General features: G+C 38.7%; 4 protein-coding genes across 6 annotated transcripts; all 4 read right to left on the minus strand.

Moving 5' to 3' along the window:
• Positions 1–189: 189 nt before the first annotated feature.
• LOC141903593 (uncharacterized) lies at positions 190–6,061 on the minus strand. Its single transcript, XM_074791783.1, has 5 exons — positions 5,980–6,061; positions 3,503–3,754; positions 2,555–2,790; positions 1,961–2,135; positions 190–1,140 (listed from the first exon to the last, which is right to left on the minus strand). Coding segments are annotated over exons 1-5 (783 nt in total). The 5' UTR covers positions 5,982–6,061; the 3' UTR covers positions 190–1,022.
• A 1,456-nt stretch (positions 6,062–7,517) lies between these two features.
• LOC141904185 (acetylcholine receptor subunit alpha-L1-like) lies at positions 7,518–9,546 on the minus strand. Its single transcript, XM_074792737.1, has 6 exons — positions 9,400–9,546; positions 8,944–9,089; positions 8,811–8,855; positions 8,628–8,737; positions 7,928–8,108; positions 7,518–7,773 (listed from the first exon to the last, which is right to left on the minus strand). The coding sequence occupies exons 1-6, from the start codon at positions 9,449–9,451 to the stop codon at positions 7,585–7,587; spliced, it is 723 nt and encodes a 240-aa protein (XP_074648838.1). The 5' UTR covers positions 9,452–9,546; the 3' UTR covers positions 7,518–7,584.
• Positions 9,547–10,157: 611 nt separating this feature from the next.
• Positions 10,158–17,614, minus strand: LOC141904435 (uncharacterized). The gene is made up of 12 exons (XM_074793022.1): positions 17,508–17,614; positions 17,097–17,242; positions 16,964–17,008; positions 16,781–16,890; positions 16,522–16,702; positions 15,228–15,412; positions 15,042–15,115; positions 13,477–13,622; positions 13,344–13,388; positions 13,161–13,270; positions 12,901–13,081; positions 10,158–10,512 (listed from the first exon to the last, which is right to left on the minus strand). Exons 1-12 carry the CDS (start codon positions 17,557–17,559, stop codon positions 10,336–10,338), a joined length of 1,452 nt encoding a protein of 483 aa, XP_074649123.1. The 5' UTR covers positions 17,560–17,614; the 3' UTR covers positions 10,158–10,335.
• Positions 17,615–19,267: 1,653 nt separating this feature from the next.
• Positions 19,268–21,418, minus strand: LOC141904584 (acetylcholine receptor subunit alpha-like 2). Of its 3 annotated transcripts, none has more exons than XM_074793199.1 (6): positions 21,248–21,418; positions 20,484–20,629; positions 20,351–20,395; positions 20,172–20,281; positions 19,911–20,091; positions 19,268–19,525 (listed from the first exon to the last, which is right to left on the minus strand). In XM_074793199.1, the coding sequence occupies exons 2-6, from the start codon at positions 20,619–20,621 to the stop codon at positions 19,343–19,345; spliced, it is 657 nt and encodes a 218-aa protein (XP_074649300.1). In that variant the 5' UTR covers positions 20,622–20,629; positions 21,248–21,418; the 3' UTR covers positions 19,268–19,342. The 3 variants fall into 3 exon arrangements, with proteins under 3 accessions (XP_074649300.1, XP_074649299.1, XP_074649298.1); XM_074793198.1 differs by lacking the exon at positions 21,248–21,418 and adding an exon at positions 20,821–20,979; XM_074793197.1 differs by lacking the exon at positions 21,248–21,418 and adding an exon at positions 20,895–20,969.
• Positions 21,419–23,534: the final 2,116 nt, after the last annotated feature.

Consider the following 23,534-nt stretch of genomic DNA (forward strand, 5'->3'; position numbering starts at 1 on the left):
ACCTCAGCGACACCACTGTGGCAACACAATCTGCTGAAGATAATTGCAAGAAGTGGTCACTGTCTACGTACCTCAATAGACCTTTTTTTACATACACTTTCCACTTTTTGGTGGCAGGCTAACAGAATAAAATATAAATGTATTCGGTCTTCCCTGACAGAAAGAAGTTGACACAAGTAGATTGCGGTATATTTGTTACTTAAGACGATTTATTTATTTTACACATATTCAATTTACAATGTTTTCGAATAATAAGAACAGAAATTCCACATGTACAACCACGCTCGGGTACAAAGTTACAAATATCGAAACTCCTTCATGCGGTCAATGAGCTTGAAGCTCCGATGCGCTTGCATCCACCATGGACCGATAAATCGTCAAACTAAACCACTGAGACTATTTACAACAGAGTAAAAAGAGGAGTCTACTGTAATGTAGCTGAAAAGTTGATTTAAGTTAAAACAGGCATATGTGGTATTTGTTCAGGATCCCTATTGATCAGTTACTCTTGGATATAAGGAGTTTTCAGAAGAAAATTTCGTGGAAGTGTCCGCATCACTTTCATATCCCAATTACAATAGACTCCTACTGTTTATCTCGGTAAACTATAAATTCAGTAGTTTTATATGCAAATTCTTATCCTTTACACTACCTAAACTTGGATTCTAATAAATTTGGTAAAAAATCCAGGTCCCAGAATAAATATAGGCATTGTTCACTGTTGTTTCCCTACTTCTCAAAATTGAAGGAGTTTTAAAAGAGTTTTTCATTCAAGTTAAAGGAGTTTCAAGCCCCTTATAAACATTTTCTGTTCAGAAGAGGATTTCAAGGAGTCGTAGGGACTGTGTTTTAATTCAAGTAATGTTCTCGGTGACCGAGTCCTGTATTTAATACATGCGGTCGCAGTTCATGCGCCGTACATTAAAAAACAAGTCAAATGAAAATGATCGATGGCTTAAAAACGAAATGACTAAAATGCTTTTCTTCGGTCTCCGTTTCTGCATTCAACGCTTTAATATTCGTCAACGCGAGGACGACGACGAACTCGAGCTCGATCGACTGTAGCGCCGTCTTCTGGCTGGAGAACGCGATCCTGATCGCTGTCGACGGGGACTACGACTTCTTCTACGAGGAGGCGACCTAAACAACGAAATATGATTTCCATTTCATTCACTATGCAACTACTGCAAATGTGATAACGTCATCGCAGCCTACTTGATCAAATATTGCAAAAGCAGACTCTACTTCAACCAGATTTTCATCTTATTTTTGTTTACGCCCCAGTATTTCTTGTATCAAATGTAATATGTATGGATCCGATAAACCGGTCATTGTTTTATAGAGAATCCCACACTAATATAACGAAAGATGAAGTCCGAAAAGTTTTTGCTTCAGCTATAAATTTATTTATCCGATGTTTCGACTATATCCTAATAGTCATCTTCAGGAATAGTCATCTTCATTCCTGAAGATGACTATTTAGATGATTTAGTCGAAACGTGGGATAAATGAATTTATAGCTGAAAGAAGAACTTTTCAGATTTTATCTTCCGCTTTGTTAGTGTGGGATTCTCTTAAACCCTTTCAGTGCGTCTACACCACAGTGCGGTGTACGAATCAGTGATGGATTTTGCTAGTACACCGCACTGCGGTGTATTGATATAATTAGTAATTACTAATTATCTCTCTTGAAAGATGGCAGCACCTGTCAAACATAGTGAAATATTAGTCACTAACGATACACCGCGCCGCGGTGTAGACGCACTAGTGCTATTCCCGTTATTCAACACACTAGGGTGGAATTTTTCAGAATTTTCAAATTATCTTCAGCACTATAGGGTATTAATTAGCCACCACTGAAAGGGTTAATAAGGTCACAACACAGAATAGTGTTTCATCAACTGGTAAATCAGTTGTTTCATTTCAGCAGACAGTATTTTCACGATTCAACTAGTCTTACCTTCGTCGTGGGCCGCCTCTGTCGCCACCGGGTCCACCGCCAAACCGCGGCGGCGAGTTGCGCCCCCATCTCGGAGGCGGGCCACGTCTCATCGGAGACCGGCGCGGGGGTGGTCTAGGCGATGGTCGGCGAACCAATACGGCGGCAGCTGTCACTTCCTGACCATCTATCTGACCTGAAATCAATTGATTGAAAGTTTTAGCTTACCAGTTAGCAATCCAGAGGGTCTTACGAGACTTTCTAACCGGGTGGCCACTTTCCGCCTATGAAAGTTTTCCCTGATTTTTTCTGTTTTTTTCCCATGTGATTGCGCGCGAAATTCCCGGAGCGAATCAGGGACATTTACTGCGTTTAAACAGTTACAATTCATTCGTTTTTGAACATTGAATCACGTATAGATAAAACAAACAGGCGGTTCATAGCATTATCCGAATAACCCGAGTTTTCGAATGTTTTTTGGGTAAAATTTGTCTAATTCCCTGATTTTTTGATCTCCTGAGTTTCCCAAGTTTTCCAGGTCAGTGGCCACCTTGTCTTAGAGCCTCACATTGAGCGCCCTGCCCCAGTACACTGACAGCAGTACATCGTACATACCTCCGTCCATATATTTGATAGCTTTCGTAGCGTCTTCAGGTTTACCGTATTCGATATAAGCGAAACCTTTGCTGATTTCGTTGTGAATTCGATCCATCGGGAACTCGATCGATTTAATCACTCCATAAACGGAGAATATCTCCTGTAAATGATCTTTGTTGACGTTACGCGTCAGACGTCCGACGTGGACTTTACACGGTTTTGGTGGAGTCGGCGCTCTCTTCCGTCGTGGACTTCTACAGTTACAAACACAATTAAACAATGAAATTGTCCCAGTTGTAAGTGTGCCGATAAAATGTCTAATGTCCGGGGTGTTTGTAGTTCATTTTCATTTCAAAAATATCTCAGGTAAAATACTGAACACATTTGAAGGGTGGACGATCAGTTTTTGAAAGATTGCTAATGTCTTATGTTTGTAGTTTTTCATTTTCAAGGAAATATCCCAAGTTCTGAACACATGTGAAGTGTGGACGATCAAAATAAGAATGATCAAGAGGCGTTTTTAACAAAACTGAATCTTTGTAAAAATCGTTTCAAGTTTCACGTTTACGGCGCGTGGTTAAGTGAATCCGATTTAGTAAATCAACTCGTTAATGGACAAGGTTTATTAATTGTGATTTATTAAATCGCCACTAACTTGCTCACCGAGCAAGTTAGTCAGCTAAATCCAACATGGCATTCTCTTCGAACGCGGGCCTAAGACATTATCGCAGACCATCATCTGTCAATAATTCAGTCACCATTGACGCCCATTTTCTTTTGAATCACGACCTTTATGATTCGACTCGTTTACGTTGGTTTTCCGTACCCATTTCCAACATCGAATCGAATTTAGCTAAATCAATCGGATTCAATTTCGTAAAAGCGCTTCAGATAAACAGCAATGAATTGAATGCAACAGGTGCAGAGTTCAGGCTGCACGTGAATCACCATTTTGAATATAATTACCTGGATTTCTTTCTCGGAGATCCGCGTCCTCTACTTCTAGAAGACGATGAACTACTACCCGAACTACTCCCCGAACTACCACTGCTAGAACTACTACTGGACGAGCTGTACGATCCGGAACGAGCTCGGGATCTCGACGTCGATGAGCTACTGCTGCCCGACGAGCTGCTACTCGACGCGCGTTTCTTTCGATCTCGTCCCGCACGTTCGGCTCTCTTCGGACGCTCGCGACTACGACTGGTGCTTCGAGCCCTAAACGCGATTAACAAGACAACATGGATTAAAGATCAAATCTATTCACACACGCCCCGAACATCTTGTACTAAAAATTATCTATAACAATTTGGGTTTCCATAGACAATTTACAGTCAATATTTGAATTGAAGAATCCACGGTTACTGAGAAAAAAACGAAAAGTGTGGTTTACCTTGAAAGCTAGAGGTTGTTTGGAACAAGGGCATTGCTTGAAAAATCTTTTTAATTCGCGACTTCAAAGTTCCACAAGTTTATTTTGTATTTTATCTTTCTTAAAGAATTATTTTGTAGTCAAAAAAGACCAAAGATATACATTTGGTTAAAGTCCACGTCCAAAATTTTGTAGGGTACAGGTAGGCGCGGCAGGGAAACAATTTTATATTTTCAAAAAAAAAATGTTTCACAATATGAAAAAAAATATTCAAATAAGGCCATCCCAAAATAATTGTCTGTTTGCCGTAACACCGACTCAACTTTTCAGGATGAGTCGGTAGGTAAGAAAATTTTTTTTTTGCTAAATTTTTGGGAAAAAAAAAATTTATCACCTTTTTACATGGAAACAATATCGCAAATATCATCTACGTTGTGCACGGGAAATTTGTCTAATAGCGTAGATTTCGAGAATTATTCTAAAATTATAACTTCGTCCAGAGCGTCATCTCCGTGTTAAAAATGAAACAGTATATTGAATATATGCGCGCTTTTTAAATCCTGGAATTTACCACTACAATATTCAGACCTCGACAGACCTTATAGTTTGCTGCTTAGTATTTTCAGGTGACAAGAAATTACAATTTATTACAAATTCTATCGAACAGAAAACACAGCGCTCATCTTCTGCTACGATTATTCATCTTCACCCGTCAAGGGATTCGAACCCACTACGCTAAAGCTGTTCCCCGAACCCCTTGACCTCACGAGTCGTTGGAGTCGTTACTAGCCGACCAGAATCCGGTCGTACCAATCACAGCGCTTGTAACAAACTGTCAGTAGACTTCTGTTGGTTTTCCCGTTAAATCAACCAATCAGCGAACGTTTTACCGAACAAGGAAGTATTTCGCAAATCGATATATGACGTCACGCGCAACAGCGCCAGTAATGAAATCACGCTTCGTGAGGCCAGGGGGCTGGTGGAAGCGAGTTCGGGAGTGATACCGGACCCCTGGCAAGCGAGGATGTGATTATTCAGCCTATTTTCATGTCAAAAGGCGCACGCGTTACAGCATCACCTTGAGTAGTGTACTGTACGAGCTTGCGTGTGTATGTGGTGTAGCACTCCGCGCGCATGTGGAGGCTTCGTGTAAGTGAATATTCGCTTACACCTCGATGTCAATCATTCAAAACAATCAGCGGGTATTAAAATGAAACAATACCTATGGCAGATGAGTGAAATAATTACATCCTCACCAGCAATGAGCATTTGAAATACGTATACGCCACCTAGTTGAATGAAACGTACGCCATTCTATTGCTTTCCAATAATTATTTTAGTAGCGCCGGAATTCCCCGTATATCCCAAAAACAGCCAATCCCATTCGCTCGTAGAGACAACGCCCCCCAATCGAGGTCATTGCAATTTTATACGCGAGAGTTGAGAATTTTCACGCCAAAAACAGTTTTTCGTAGAATTTTAACTCAGTTGACCATGTCATCGACAGAGGTTCGCCATGTCTTCAATCGCATCGATTATACGTCGTCGTTTAAGCCAAGAACCAATGAAACGAATGCTCACATAAAAAAACGTACCGCGATTTTAGGCTACATGAATTGGCTCAATGCCAACATCATATCGCTGACAAAGGTAAACCAAAATCGAAAAGTAGATTTTGATGGAAAATATACGTTGTTTGAGGAACAAGTTTGTGACCGGATCCAGCTAAATAATCACTTCCTAAAATAAACCAGTGTACTGAATTGCTGATGACATGTTTGGGTCTGAATCAGTGATATTTAATGTAATTGATTGAACCATTTACAAGAGGTGCGGATCTGCACTTTTAACAATGAGGCACTCCGAATGAATAAATAAACTACTTGTCAAAAAGCCGGGATTGAAAAACGTAATTCAGTCAAGCTATTCTAGCTACATGTCATGCTGCACCAACCAAACAAGGAATTTGCATGTGATTTCAAACATCGCTTATTGACTCATTTAATGGTTTTTAATGGACAGATGTAAAGATGGGAACGATAAGGAGAAGATTAAAGCCGATTCTGCTTACATTTTCCAGATCGGTGTCTATCTATCTCGGGCGTATATAAACAATGGCGTAAAGTGTAGCATGTCACTGGTATGATCCCGATCTAGACAAATTCAATTCAATTTGAAAATATTGCATTCCTACGGCGGTTCCGGCAGGGCGACCCTGAGGCGAGTCAATGAAAATGTAGAAGACCCAGCGAAGTCTTGACGATCAGTTTCAGGGGCGGATCCATGGGGATGGGTAGACAGTATTGGAAGGAAATTTATGAGCACCTTTCTGATCTTAGGGCACACCCAGTATCCAGGTCAATCGAGCGCCGAAGGCGCGGGCCTTAGAGGGGGTCTGGGGGCCCACCCCCAGAAAATTTTGAAAATATGGTACCATTTAAAGGCTTTTAGAGGGCTTCTAGAGGCTAGCAGAGCAATCCAGAATAAACGAATTCGAGAAAAGATTTCAACAGGTGCGGATAAAAAATGAAGCTGGCGAACCCATGAAAGAATGGTTGTCGCCAACTTCGCCTAGTGCCCCTATAATCTTTAAAAGTGCCCCTTAACAATTATACAGAATACGGCTAAGTGCCCTTTCATTGTTAACAATCGGCAAAAATTGCCTCGTCTTCACATTTATCCTTATGTCTTGTGCCATCTTCCAAACCAAAAGTGCCCCTAAAATTTTAAAAATTAGGCAAAAAAGTGCCATTTTCTTCAACATTTTCGGCGTATAGTGCCCTCTTCTAAAGTACGAGTGCCCCTTTAGCCCTCCCTGAAAAGGCAAGGACAAGGTGCCCTCATCTAAAGCATGAGTGCCCCTTGCAAAAGGAAAGTGCCCTTTTTAATTTATCATGATTAAAGGCTTTACAAATATGATTATCTCTCCTCACTTTCTCGGCAGCAGTATATACCGATTAATTTTATAATTATGCCCGCATTACGGACACGGAATTAGCGGTTGCTGAAATAATGCCGTCAAAAATATTGCCGGTGAAATTTCGAAGGGCACTTAAAAATTCTAGACCGTATTGGGCAATACGGCTAATACGGTCTGGATCCGCCCCTGAGTTTCTATACCAGTATCCTGACGTTGACTGAGGGTTTGTACCGGTACAGACAGCAGATTGCGTTTAAGGGTTACTATGCATACACGAGGACGAGACTGGGCCGCGAAGCCGCCGGCCCGCCAGGCCCGGGTCCGATCTGAGTTCGAATAGAAATCATCTTTTGATGCAAAAGATCCCAACTTACTGTGCATCGGGCTTACTCAATGTTGCAAGCCCAAACACGACATAATAACAAAGCACATCTAAAACGGTTTGTTCACGAAGAAGCGTTTTTCCGCTTGTGTGCATTGCGGGGTCAATGACAACTTCCAATTTCGTTGGTTTGGTGATCTCAAAGATCGTGGGAATATTGTGTCTATTCTTTTATGAAACTAGCTAAAACAAAAGTTAGAATATTCGAGTATGTTCATCCCTGGGAGTACGTTGAATCATTAGCACAGTCATTTAGATCAAGTATATATCATTATCGCAACAACAAACAATTGACTAATGATGCCATAATAACATGTTTTATTCAATTTCCACCAGGTCGCATTTAGTACACATTTTCTGCGAATACGGCACAATTATGGTTTATTATCTTTTTCGCGGTTTTTGAAGGTCAAATAGAAAGTCAGGTCCGGATAGGGTTCCTTGCAGCACGGGTAATATTTCGTGTTCTTTATTGCGCTAGTCTTCATAATTTCATATCTATTGTGAAACACATAATCAGTAAGGTCGATCGCTTTTTGGTTGTCGAAGAAATTCACATCCAACTGCAACATATTAAAGTATTAATTTACCACATATTTCAATCGTAGAGCCTCGCTCAAAATGACGGCTAGACAACTATGATATGGTTTATCAAATGATTGTTATCAAATAAATATCAAATAAAGGTCCGCATTTATTGAAACACAGTTTACATACCAGAAAACCGTCGTATGTCCATGAGCCGAACTTCAATGCACAAGAAGTAGTTTCACCCTGGTTACCGGGACATAGACTCACTATCAGAACCGGTGGGATCCACAACACCTCACCGCTATGTGATACAACTGCCATGGTGTCGTCGGTTATCATCATCCCACCATAACCATTAATATAAGCCCTAATGAAAAAAAACATATATGAACTTTGGTATATAATTCATTCCCTGAAAGACGTTGAAATTCCAATGAAGTTAATTTTGGTGGTTATGGTTGATCGAAACATAAGAGTGGCACGGGATGAGACTAAATCACAATTAGACAATTAGGTTTAGTTCAAATATATATTTCAATATTTCCTGTCAAGAAAATGATTAGGTAACTTGCAGTCTTACAATCAATGGGAATCACGACCCCTGTGGCAATCGAGGATTCCACTTATGACAGGCGAAGATCCAGCAGGTTCGCTAGTCGGTCGTCCGCGTTCGATTTCTTCTACATTTCAATTAAAACTGAATGAAATTTTTCTTAAACAATTTTCTTAAATAATCATTGAAGGAAACTATACCGATATTACGATGGTGACATGGTGAGAGATAGTATTTTTCGTGGGAACGAATTAATCATCTCGAAATAGCCACGAAATATGTTTCGTTCCCGCGAAAAGATTATTTCGTTCCTATTATTTCCTGGGTACGCACTTGTTGTACAGGACAACGTCCGGCTTCCAAATGTAATGGATTGGAATTCTAATCTCTGTAATACCACCGAATTCTGCCGGGTCCCATTTCAAAAACTCGTCCTTCCAACTCTGAAACGGTACAATACGTACGTTAGTCACCGAGTCTCGGACTGATAAAAAGGATCTATACTTTTATACCCACCATTCGAAGCCATGCATTCAACGACAAAGCTGATAGCTTGTGGTTCTGAAATCAATAAAACAGGCAATAAGATGATATAAGATAGAATCGGATTAGTATCATCGGACCACTCGAGATGAAACTACAAACTTACAATTTCATTTATATGAATTAACGCTAATCCAACATCGACTTTCATCGTCTCATTTGGTTGTTTTACAGGTCGAGCAATTTTACCTGCTTTTTCATAACCATCTTTTATTGCTTTGATCAACTTCGCTTCAGGGTTCATTGATTCCACTTGATTTCAAAAGATTGGAGGAAATCATATATAGTTGTCGTAATCATATGCGTCAATGCGAATATTTATTTGAAATACATAATGAAAAAAGCTTTTGGTCGTCGATTCATCAGTTGTATATGTGACATATTTGTTAAATGAATACCCTCACGTCGGCTGCGGCCATGTTTAAAACAAAATCGTGTTCGGCTCTTTTTGATATTCCATTTATTATTACTATTATTTTTTATTTACGAATATCTTGCCTAAAACGACCCGAATCAGCAAGCACGCCTTAGATCATTAGATTGGAACTTGAATATCCCTCACCTGATACAAAACAGCTCAGAAGAATGAGTAATCCGACCGTTGTAACTGCCATCGTGGAAGCAAGTTTAAAACGTCTGTCTCTCACACTCTGTCGATCTCAAATAAGCCTCCGGTAGACCCAGTTTATAGTCGTGTTTTTTTGCAGATTCTTCACATGTGCAATGTTTTTATTCCGCAATTTAGAGAAAATTGGATCGCATTTGACGTATAAATTACACACAAAACATCATATACAATTATCCACAATAGCGATAGAAAATTGGGTATTATGCCAGTTTGTCCCCGATCAGTAACATCTCATCATTTAAGTTAATTTATGGGTTTCTGTGAAACATGGGGTAGCGATCAATGGGGCCCCATCTGGGGTAACATCATATTTATCAAACCGGGGTGTTTTGATATCAGATATTGATGTCGATAAACGTGGGCATAGTTTTATCAATTGATTTAGAAGAGCCGGCTAAGAGATTGCTTTAAATTCCGAGATATTAGTAACTAAAGTTTTAAAGTGGGCCGCCGGATCATGCGGGTACCAGTCAAACGGAAACCCTCACTTGCCAAGGGTCAGTATCGTTAACGAACTCACGAAAAGAGTCACGTGATGCTTGTCGGATTGTCAATTCCTACTTACCAGAGATGGATTTAGCGAATATTTCAAATAAAACTTAGTCTAGAGCCAAACTAACCAGACTAGCGCGCGGCTAGCTATTTAGCCTGCTCAAGGTTAACAACAATAATAATAAGTCTAGTATGTTTTTACTGATAATACGTTTATTCGAGTATGTTGTCCTTAGTATATTGATCATATTCAATCGATCGCTTTCCATTGTTAAGCTTCATAAAATCAATAGTAATCATAAAATCATTAAGTGAAGTTTCCTGGTCGATGAGTCTCAATTACACGAAAGCCGACGTTTTATACATATTTTCCGCGTATTAAAATTTGCGGTTTTTGAAGGTCAGTTCGAACAACAGGTCCGGATAGGGTTCCTTGCAGCACGGGTAATATTTCGTATTTTTTGCGGCGTTTGTCTTCATAAGTTCGTATCTGTGGTCAGGAATATAATCGTTCGTATCGATTAATTTCTTTTTTTCGAAGAAATCAATATCCAACTACAAAATAGAAAATTATAGGTCATTATCAACAAACCACTTTTCAATCGCTAGCCGCCATTTTGTTAGGGTACCGATACTTTCTCCTCTATTGTTGAGCCTTGTAAACTATTTGTAATGTAATGAGTATTCTACAGGTCGTCTCAGAAGTTCATTGACTATGATTTAAATATTTTTTGGCGGGTAAATATTTTTTTTTATAGAAGCCATGCGTACCTGAGCACAAGCCGCCTTTGAATGTCCATTAAAATGGTGTGGGATAAAAAAACCCACGGATTTTGTTCCATATGACCCGCAGCAAGATTCCGTGGTAGCTAAAAATGTTTGTAATATTGTGTGCGTTGCTGGTGTTTCTTTATGGAGTGCCAGACAACAAACGATGTAGTAAGAATAACTGAAGTTGTTGTTTGATGCTGTTTGATGCTTTAATCTATCAGCGCTGACCATAAATCAGCCTGGTGTAAAATAATTATTTCTCGGTTCTTCTGCTGCGACATTCAGAAATCTTTATATAAAACTCCAGAATAAACGGAACCAAATTTGGTTGGGTCGGAACAATGAGGTGTATTTATAATGTGACTCGTGAAGGGATCATGCTGTAACTTCTTGATACTCCCGGCTACTTACTATAAAAGGAAAAAAACGGAAGTATAGGGGGACATTGTTGTTTTACTTTATCCTGTATTTTAATAGAATTAGTTTAATTATAGATAAAAATTAGTATAACGACTGTAGAATAATTTTAGGATTGATAATTAATCACAATGTATTTCCGAATCAAAAGTAATATTAATAATTCAAAAAAATGAAACAATGAGTTTGTACCGTAATTTTTGATGAATATTAAATTTTGAAAATATGTTTAATTTTAGTAATCTGGATGTTATTTAAGAACAAAATGTTAATAATTGCTAAAGTTTTAGGAAAATCAATTTGGTGTTAAATGTAAATACTGGCTATCAGAAGTTTCTCTTGTTGTATACGTCTGGTGGTAATAGCTTTTCTCTCAACGATGATAAGCAAAGAGTGAGTAAATCATTCCACATCATGGCAGGGGGGTTGGAAGGAAAAAGTTAGTCTAGCAAATCAGTTTTAAAAATAATTTTAGATCAGCGAATCATTAGGGCTAAATTCTACATGACCAAAACAGTCATGTTGAGTGGGAGGCTCGGGATTTTAGGAATGCCGATTCTTTCTACAAAAGGGGTCCGCAGTCTTGGGAGAGCAGACTTGTTTCAGACTCGATTCGAGACTGCTATCCGGAGGTTTGGATTTTTCAAAAAAATTGCGAAAGTTACCAGCGGGCGTATGCGATAAGGAAACTCTGAGCTAGGTTGGCATTACTATTGTCAGTGGGACAAGGAAATTTGAGGTAAATAAAATTCAGTCATTATTATTATCAGTCAATATCCGGCCTTTCTAGTTTTTATTTTGGGCTTGTGCGCGGACACGTTCCCTCACCACATCTTTACATTTAATAATTTACGATTTAAGAGAGAATTGTGACCGGTGTATCAATTATGTATGTTCATTGTTTGTTAAATGGCCAGCTGCCAGTTGAGACCGGGTGTTTCCTGTGGGGGGATCGTAAAACCACGGTATTCAAAACACCATCGGCAGGAATCGAGGACTTACATGTTCGGGAATCTGATGTGTCAAAATCCTGTGAGGGAAATAAGGCTTCGAGCTAAACCGTCCATTTGTAAAATTGGTTAGAATATTGAACAATTCCGGAGCAGCCTAATTAGTGAAACGGATCAACAATTTTATTTAGGAGAAATCTTTCTTAGTGTTGATTCAATTCTTATGTTTCAAATCATGCCCATTTATCAATGAACGTACACAATGCAATGATCCTCATTTCTTGTATTGGTTCGACTTCATTTTCATGTAAATTCAAAAACACGCCATTATTCAGCCATACATGACTTATTTTTGCACTTAAAAATCTCATCCTCGAGCAAGCATCCAGATCTACAAACCTTATTCCCCCCATCAAAAATTATTCCAATCATATAGTTAATGAAAAATAAATTTTTATGCTACGGTAACACATTTTAAGACACCTATATTATATTCCACCCACCATTTGATGGATTTTGACGTGTAACCGTCTGGATCTGTACGTTATCTAAATTTGCTGCAATCAACATCGGAGTAGACAAAAGTATGTTATCAACATTTCAAGTCGCGGTTTGTTACTTCATTTCACTGAAGTGTGACAAGACGTATGGTTTAAGACACTCTTTGAACGATTAGGCATAGATTAGGATCGAACATACTCTAATAAGGGTGGCTAGTGCTGCATGGGTGGTTCTTAAACGCAGTCTAGATAATGTATTGAATATCAAATATAGGTCCGTATTTATTGAAATACAGTTTACTTACCAGAAAACCGTCGTATGTCCACGAACCGAACTTCAATGTACAAGAAGTAGTTTCACCCTGGTTACCGGGACATAAACTCACTATCAGAACCGGCGGGACCCACAACACGTCACCGCTAGAAAATACGACTGCCATGGCGTCTTCGGTTATCATCATACCACCATAACCATCAATATAAGCCCTAATGATAAAATACTGATATATGAGTTTTAAAAAGGCTGACATTTTCTAAAGGAAAGTTGTGTATTTTTGCTACGCACTTGTTGTACAGGACGATGTCTGGTTTCCAAATGTAATGGATGGGAATTCTTATAACATCTATACCATCGAACTTTGCCGGGTCCCATATCAAAAACTCGTCCTTCCAACTCTGAAACGGTACTATACGTACGTTAGTCACCGAGTCTCGGACTGATAAAATGGATGTATACTTTTAAACCCACCATTCGAAGCCATGCATTCAACGACAAAGCTGATAGCTTGTGGTTCTGAAATCAATAAAACAGGCAATAAGACGATATAAGATAGAATCGGATTAGTATCATCGGACCACTCGAGATGAAACTACAAACTTACCATTTCATTTATATGAATTAACGCTAATCCGACATCGACTTTCATCGTCTCGTTTAGTTGTTTTACAGGTCGAGCAATTTTACCTGCTTTTTCATAACCATCTTTTATTGCTTTGATCAGCTTCGCTTCAGGGTTCATTAATTCAACTTGATTTCAAAAAGATTGGAAGAAATCACATATAGTTGTCGTAATCATATGCGTCAATGCGAATATTTATTTGAAACGCATAATGAAAAAAGCTTTTGGTCGTCCTTTCGTCAGTTGTATATATGTCATTTTTGTAAAATGAATACCCTCATGTTGGCTGCGGCCATGTTTAATAACAAAATCGTGTTCGGCTCTATTGGATATTCCATTTATTATTACTATTATTACTTATTTAAGAATATCTTGCCTAAAACGGCCCGAATCAGCAAGCACGCCTTAGATCATTAGATTGGAACTTGAATATCTCTCACCTGATACAAAACAGCTCAGAAGAATGAGTAATCCGACCGTTGTAACTGCCATAGTGGAAGCAAGTTTAAAACGTATGTCTCTCACACTCTGTCGATCTCAAATAAACCCCTGGTAGAACCAGTTTATAGTCGTGTTTTTTGCAGATTCTGCACATGCGCAATGTTTTTATTCCGTAAATTAGAGATAATTGGATCGCAAAAAATCACTATACAATTATCCACAATAGCGACAGAAATGTCGGATATTATAACTGTTTGCCCTACGATCAGAAACATCTCGTCATTTATAAAAATCAATTCATTCTTGAGGATGAAAAGAGTCACGTGATGCTTGTCGGGTTGCCATTTAATACTTATTGAAGATAGCTTAAGAGAAAAATTCAAATAAAACTTAGTCTAAGTCTAGAGCTAAACTAACCCGACTAGCGGCTAGCTATTTAGCCTGCTCAAGGTTACTAAATACTACGAGTCCATTTGTGTTAATTCCCTACGTATGTTTGGCGATCTCTCAAAAAGGATAGATTTTTTCTACACGTATAGGATCTCAAAACATAATGCTTCATCACGTATTTTATTGGCATTATCGAGTCTTCAATCATGTATTTTTGATGCGTTGGTAATCATGTATGGATGTATTTTGTTATGCCTTGGTCGTCAAAGATGACAATGGCACATTCTCAATGTATTCGATGCTTCTTTTAGACTGTTTTCCACAGATAAGCGCCGATGAACTGACACTGAAGTTTAAGGTTCTTAAGATTCATACAAATGCATCCACCTTGCTCCACCCTACCTACATACAAAACCGAATTCAACTTTGCACAAAGCCGTTCATTACGATCCCCAGGAAAACTTCTTCCGTCCCAACCAAGAAGCAGACCGACGTCGTTTGGTGATTGTTCTTTTTCTAATGTTGCTTCACACAATGTGGAATAGGCTCCCTTCTGTTGGGGCGTCAGACAGTTTTAGCGATGCGTCAAAAACAAATTTTTTGTCTGTTTGAAACCTACGTAACATATACACACTGTCTTTGATCGCATCACGTGGAAACAGGAACTATATATAATACAATCAAAACAATAATGATAAAGTCTAATATGTTTTTACTGATAATACGTTTATTCGAGTATGGTTTCCTTTGTATGTTAATCATATTCAATCGATCGTTTTCCATTGTCAAGCTTCAAAAATCAATTGTATTCATAATAAAATCATAACGTGAAGTTTCCTGATTGATGAGACTCAATTACGCGAAAGCCGACGTTTTATCAAATTTTCCGCGATTAAAATTACGGGTTGTTATTTTTTTTGCGGTTTTTGAAGGTCAGCTCAAACATCAGGTCCGGATAGGGTTCCTTGCAGCACGGGTAATATTTCGTATTTTTGGCGGCGTTTGTCTTCATAAGTTCGTATCTGTGGTCAGGAATATAATCGTTCGTATCGATTGATTTCTTTTTTTCAAAGAAATCAATATCCAACTACAAAATAGAAAATTATAGATCATTATCGACAAACCATTTTTTAATTGCTAGCCGCCATTTTGTTAGGGTACCGATACTTTCTCCTCTACTGTTGGGTCCTTGTAAACTATTTGTAATGTACTGAGTATTTTACAGGTCGTCTCAGAAGATTCATTAACTATGATTCTAATATTTTTTGCGGGTAACGTTGGTAGAAGCATGCACAAGCTGCCTTTGAAAGGCCATTAAAATGGAGTGGGACCAAAAACCACGGACATAGTTCCATTATGTACGTTTATTGTTAAATGACCAGCTGCCAGTTGAGACCGGGGGTTTCCTGTGGGGGATCGTAAAACCAAGGTATTCAAAACACCACCGGCAGGAATCGAGGACTTATGTTCTGGAATCTGGTGTGTCAAAATTCAGTTAGGGAAATAAGACGTCGAGCTAAACCGTCCATTGGTAAAATTGGTTAGAATATTGAACAATTCCGGAGCAGCCTAATTAGTAAAGCGGATCAACAATTTAATTTAGGAGAAATCTTTCTTAGTGTTGATTTAATTTCTATGTTTCAAATCATGTCCATTTATCAATGAACGTACACAATGCAATGATCCTCATTTCTTGTATTGGTTCGACTCCATTTTCATGGTAATTCAAAAACACGCTATTATTTAGCCATACATGACTTATTTTTGCATTTCAACATCTCATCCTCGAGCAAGCATCCAGGTCTACAAACCTTATCCCCCCACAAAAATTATTCCAATCATCTAGTTAATAAATAATTAATCTTTATGCTACGGTATTACATTTTAAGATACGCTATATTATATTTCACCCACCCGTTGATGGATTTTGACATATAAGCGTAAATTTGCTACAATCAACATCGGAGTCAACAAATGTATATTATCAAGATTTCAAGTCGCGGTATGTTACTTCATTTCACTAAAGGGTGACAAGGCGTATGGTTTAAGGCACTCTTTGAACGATTAGGCCTAGATTAGGATAGAACATACATACTCTAATAAGGGTAGTTAGTGCTGGTGGTTCTTAAATGCAGTTTAGATTATGTATCAAATATCAAATATAGGTCCGTATTTATTGAAATACAGTTTACTTACCAGAAAACCGTCGTATGTCCACGAGCCGAACTTCAATGTACAAGAAGTAGTTTCACCCTGAGCCCCGGGACACAGACTCACTATCAGAACCGGCGGGATCCACAACACGTGACCGCTAGAAAATACGACTGCCATGGCGTCTTCGGTTATCATCATCCCACCATAACCATCAATATAAGCTCTAATGATAAAATACTGATATATGAGTTTTAAAAAGGCTGACATTTTTAAAGGAAAGTTGTGTATATTTGCTACGCACTTGTTGTACAGGACAATGTCTGGTTTCCAAATGAAATGGATGGGAATTCTTATAACATCGATACCATCGAACTCAGCCGGGTCCCATTTCAAAAACTCGTCCTTCCAACTCTGAAACGGTACTATATCTACGTTAGTCATCGAGTCTCAGACTGATGAAAAGGATGTATACTTTCAAACTCACCATTCGTAACCATGCATTCAACGACAAAGCTGATAGCTCGTGGTTCTGAAATCAATAAAACAGGCAATAAGATGATATAAGATAGAATCGGATTAGTATCATCGGACCACTCGAGATGAAACTACAAACTAACCATTTCATTTATATGAATCAACGCTAATCCGACGTCGACTTTCATCGTCTCGTTTGGTTGTTTTACAGGTCGAGCAATTTTACCTGCTTTTTCATAACCATCTTTTATTGATTTGATCAACTTCGCTTCAGAGTTCATTAATTCCACTTGATTTCATCAACAATTATAAGAAATCATGTGTTAGATTACATATTTTGTAATCAGGTATTTTGATTATATTCGAAACTAAATTTTAAGCAATGCCACAAAGAACCCATTGTAAGACATGTATGCATTTCTCTTTTCTCGTAGCGAGAAATGAAAAGAAAAATTTTTATTCGGCGCCATTTCAATTTACCGGGAATTCATTTACAGTGGCCCGAATCAGCCGGCACATATCAGATCGTTAGATTGGAACTGGAAATATCTCACCTGATACAAAACAGCTCAGAAAAATGAGTAATCCGACCGTTGTGACTGCCATCGTGGAAGCAAGCTTAAAACGTCTGTCTCTCACACTCTGTCGATATCAAATAAACCCCTGGTAGACCCAGTTTATAGATATGTTTTTGCAGACTCTTATTTTTTCACATGCGGTCGCGTTATTACGTAATCTAGAGGGAATTGGATCGAATTTGGCCTATAGATTACCGTTAACGATGTGATAACAACTATTCACAATTCAGCGATAGACTTGTCGGAAGGATATTTGTCAGCTTGTTTTCTGTTTATACACCCTATAATTATCAAAAATTAATGCTTATCGAGTTGACGAATACCACGTTGCAGAGATGGATTTAGGGGGTTGTCGGCGGGATCCTAATGAAGTTGCCATTTTAGTCAATACAACCATCTTCAGACTCCTCAAACCTGCAAATTTTACTCTGATATAGATATTGCAACTCTCCTAGTTCTGTCCTGCTTGCCATCCCCTTGGAAAACGTGGATAAAGCATTCGAGGGTTTCCCACGTAAACGTGTACTGGTGCTTCTTTCTTTGACTCGTCGTTAATTTCTATCCAACACCTTATTTAGTCTAGAGCCCGACAAACCAGACTAGTAGATTAGCTATTTAGCCAGCTCGAGGTCAAATACTATAAAAGTCAATTATTTGAGTGTATTTTCATTTACTATACCAATCTGGGGTGATCGCTTCCTTGGCCCCTCCCCTGCATGCGTCCATACTAAATGAACGACCCTATATAATGCTATTTGATGTATTCTGTTTATTTAACTCATATCTTAGGGGATTAATTTCCCCCTTCCCGCCATTTGTAGTTTTGTAAATCTGAATGTGTGAATGTGTGTATGCTTGATGAGTATATGTGTGTTTTGAATGCGTGTGAGGGATAGGTGTCTCATACCCGACAAGCAACCTTGCTTTAAATGAGCACCTACCACTGATATTGGAATATCCTTTATAAATATAAAATTTGTTACAATTTCTTGTGGAAATAAAATATTATTATTATTATTAATCCATTCATTGATTTTGGGTACATGGAGTTGCAACCAGACTAAGGCCGCGACACAGCCAGCCAGTATAACAATTCTCTATGTTTGGCGATCTCCCAAAAATCATCGGTGTGTAAAGGGTTTATTTTTTTCTACACCTACTTTCTACTTTGTACAGCTTCATCACTTATTCTATTGGCATATTCCTGTCTTAAGTATTTTTAATGTGTTGATAATCCCGCATGGATGTATTTTGTTTATAACATGTGCCTTGGTCGTTGAAGATGACAAAGATGCATTCTCAAAGTATTCGCATGCTTCATTTAGATTAACTGGTTTTCTGCAGTTAGGCGCCGATTATCATCATCACCATCCTGGTAATAACCAGCCTCAATCAACAGTAAAACTAATACGCCTGTGGTTAATTATTAATTATTCTGCTGGTACACAGGTTGGCGCAATGATGGTGGGGATAGATTTGAGAGGCCAGTTGTAGCTCGAATCCTGGGAGTTCGTTCGTGTACTAACTCGATCCCTCGCGTCAGAAATCTATGTTTCGTACAAACATTAAAGTTACTTACACATCAACTGTCGCTGAAGTCTAATATATGTTCACTAATAATACGTTTATTCGAGCATGGTTTCCCTTGTATATTGATCTCGTATATAACGCTTAATGAACATGTAGAATTGATCATTTTATTTTCAATAATATATATAACAATATCATTAGGCGAAGTGTGATTCCAGCTTGATGAGTCTGGATTTCACGGGCTTACTTTTCATACGCATTTTCTGCGAGTACTATTAGGGTTAGTTATCGTTTTCGCGAGTTTTGAAGGTCAATTTGAACACCAGGTCCGGATAGGGTTCCTTGCAGCACGGGTAATATTTCGTATTTTTGACGGCGCTAGTCTTCATAATTTCGTATCTGTGGTCAGGAATATAATCGGTCGTATCGATTAATTCTTTACCGTCGAAGAAATTCACATCCAACTACAAAATAGAAAGGAGTTGATTGATAACTAAACTAAATTAAACATCGTTTGATATTCGGCTCAGTAAAATGCCTATGCACGTACTCTATTATCAATTTCTTCATACAAACATGTCATGCCTCATTTCATGTATCATATCAACTGTTTAATAGTTTTATGTTTTTGCGTATAGACACCACTTGGCTTGGTCCAAAGTTGTTACAGCCTGTGGGCTGTGTGACTGCTCCCTCACTTATTTATGTAAACTCTGCATATACTTTTTCATTTCAGTATTAGATAATGGTAGCTAGCATGGGTGGTTATTAAACGCAGTTTATATACTCTATGATTATGCGATGAATATCAAATATAGGTCCGCATCTATTGAAACACAGTTTACTCACTAGAAAACCGTCGTATGTCCATGAACCGAACTTCAATGCACAAGAAGTAGTTTCACCCTGGTTACCGGAACATAGACTCACTATCAGAACCGGTGGGATCCACAACACCTCACCGCCATATGACACAACTGCCATGGTGTGTTCGGTTATTTTCATTCCACCATAACCATTAACATTAGCCCTAATAATAAAATACCGATATACGAGTTTTGATAAGCGTCACATTTCTAAACGAAAGTTTTGTTAATTTCGGCTACGCACTTGTTGTACAGGACGATGTCCGGTTGCCAAATGTAATGAATTGGAATTCTAATATCTTTAATACCATCGAACTCTGCCGGGTCCCATTTCAAAAACTCATCCTTCCAACTCTGAAACAGTATCATGCATTAGCCATCGAGTCTTAGATTGATAAGACAGATGAACGCTATTAAACTCACCATTCGAAGCCATGCATTCAACGACAAAGCTGATAGCTCATGGTTCTGAAATCAATATGACAGGCAATAGGATTATATACGATAGAATCGGATTAGTATCATCGGACCACTCGAGATGAAACTACAAACTAACCATTTCACTTATATGAATTAAAGCTAATCCGACATCGACTTTCATCGTCTCGTTTGGTTGTTTTACAGGTCGAGCAATTTTACCTGCTCTTTCGTAGCGATCTCTTATTGATTTGATCAACTTCGCTTCAGGGTTCATTAATTCCACTAAATTTCATCAAAAATTATATGAAATCATGTGTTAGATTACATATTTTGTAATCAGGTAATTTAGTTATATTCGAAACTTAATTCTAAAGAAAGTATTGACAATAAAAACCTATTGTAAGACATGTACGCATTTCATTTTTGCGAATAAAAAGAAAAAAATATATATATTCAGCGCCAGTTTCATTTACCGAGAGTCCATTGACTGTGGCCCGAATCAGCCGGCACATATCAGATCGTTAGATTGGAACTGGAATTATCCCACCTGATACAAAACAGCCCAGAAAAATGAGTAATCCGACCGTTGTGACTGCCATCGTGGAAGCAAGCTTAAAACGTCTGCCCCACACACTCTGTCAATTTCAAATAAACCCCCGGTAGACCCAGTTTATAGATATGTTTTTGGAGACTCTTCTTTTTTCACATGCGGTCGTGCTATTTCGCAATTTAGAGGAAATTGGATCGCATTTGACCTACAAATTACCGTTAATGATCTGATTACAACTATTCACAATTTAGCGATAGAAATGTCGGATGGATATTTGTCAGCTTGTTTTCTGTTTATAAGCACCACAACATTTACAAAAATATATTCATTGTCGACCTGAAATATCTCACCTGATTCAAAACAGCTTAAGGCCTAGTCCAACAACCATTGTAACTGCCTTTACGGAAGCAAGTTTAGAGCGGCTTTTTCACACTGTGTCAATCTCCTCAAATAAACCTGTCAGCCACAGTTCATAGTCGTGTTAGTTTTCTACCCAGTAAATTATGGTAATTACATCTTTGTGATATATAATCATCCATAATCAATGCAAGAAATGTCGAATATGTGTCAGATTGCCATATCACCACACACGTAACAATCATCGATAGAACATTTTGACAAGCAATTATGATCCACGGCCCAGACAATGTAAATAAAAAAGGTTATGTACCAGTTTTCACTTGGCCGTCCAAGGTCGACCCTATCAAATGGTAAAATCGGAAAAACGTTAAAAATTTTTTTCTGCATACGGTGGTCTTAGGTATCATTTATAGCCGCGGTGTTTTGCCTCAAAGATGGCTGTAGTCTGGTATACATTTTCCAGGGTTACCGCATCGCCAGACGAAAGATTCGATCATTGGGTGACGATGTGGCCGAATCGGAGAACGTGCGCCGAAAACTGGAAAGAACGGTGCGGTTTGAAGCGAGCATTATTCCGTGTATCGGCTCGGATTAATGACGACCGCGGTTCTGCGATCTAGTAAAAATGTGGTGGCATAAGAGACGGTGGTGTTAAGTGACACGTTCATAATTTTGCCAGTCCGTTGGCGATGACTTGCCTGGAAAAGGTGACGGGGAATCGGTCCGGACCAGCGATCGAGGAGAAAATGTGCTTCTTTGAAAGACTGGCAAATCTTAGGTCTAATGGGGCACCCGCAAAACCAGCTATCCAGTTAGATGGCGTGACGAGCAGTAGGTTGCTCGTTTGCAAAATCAGTTCATTTTCAATGAACTTTGAACTGGATTTTTAGACTCCTGAATCCATCCATATACTATCACAGGACTCACCAAATATGAAATACTTTCATTCTTCTAATCAGATATCGATATATTTTTCATAGATAATTGATTCATTTAAGAGAAAAGTTCATTCAGATTTAATTGAAATGTAGAAGGAAATCGAACGCGGACGACCAACTATCTACTAGCGAACCTGGCGGATTCTCGCCTGCCATGAGTCGAATCCTCGATTGCCACAGTAGCACTGCGGGTACCCCAATGTGTAGAACTGTAAAATATCAAATCCGTATTGGTCGTTATTTGGTTTTTTTGCATCAAATAGAAAGGTGTCGAATCGCTTTTGATGAATTCATGTAAAAATCTACGGTACATCTTTATATATGTAAAAATGTACGTGGAATGGTTTTTCGCTGTCCAGCAAACTGTAAATAACTTTTCATTGAGAAAATGTGAATTTACTCGTTCTCGTATATTGATGCTTATGAACGTATCTCGTATATTGATGCTTTTTTGGGGGGGGGGGGGGGGTCATGTGAACGAATGCTCCAACCATTGCCCGTGGCCACCAGTGGGCCAACAGAATAACACGCGTAATATTTACTGAACGAAATAATGAACGAGAAAAAATCGTTTTGCTTTTTTTTTGAAAAGGCTATTAGTTGAACAATACACGACAAAATTCAACGACGAATCTAAAATGGTCAGTAGAATTCCGATTTTTCTCATAACCATCTTAGAATCTCGTGAAATGCTAGGCTTTAATCCCATTCGCGTTTCGTGATAACCAACGAGACGATCCATCGAAGCGGGAATTTCGAAAACAATGTACATCAAAACGATACAAACAACCATCTTTAAAATCTTTTGCTCTTTAGAACCGATCATGGACGAATCGTTCGATGATCTTTTCCGTGCGTATCGATTTCCTAGAATCAATATGACCAACGCGATGTTTATCAATGCTAGTGTAACGAATGGCGCTATAACGCACATGAACATATAAGTATGGAATGTAAACGCGTATGCGATACCAGCATCATAATTGAAAGGAGTTCGAATGGGTTTCGATCCAAATGCCCCCATAGTGTACAGCGAAGCATGTGCAAAGCAATGCCAGGAAGCTCTACCTGGAAGGTAAAGAGGAAAAAAATAAGGCCAGTTACAAAGGAATGCCGAGACGAAGAAATTAAAAACGACCAAGCAATTGATTTGGGTTTTAGCCCAAAACCGTTTGAAATACAGCGGACTCGCGACGACGAGCAATCTTTCGAAATTCAATATGACGACGCACCAGTTTCTGGCCATTTGAAACGTAAAGAAAAACGGCAGCACCCAAATGATAATTTCGTGTCCAAAATACCAATCGTCGTACCTGTGAATATTCTCGAAGAGCCAGAC

Source organism: Tubulanus polymorphus, chromosome 4 (genome assembly GCF_964204645.1).
Source record: "Tubulanus polymorphus chromosome 4, tnTubPoly1.2, whole genome shotgun sequence".
NCBI lineage: Eukaryota > Metazoa > Nemertea > Palaeonemertea > Tubulaniformes > Tubulanidae > Tubulanus > Tubulanus polymorphus.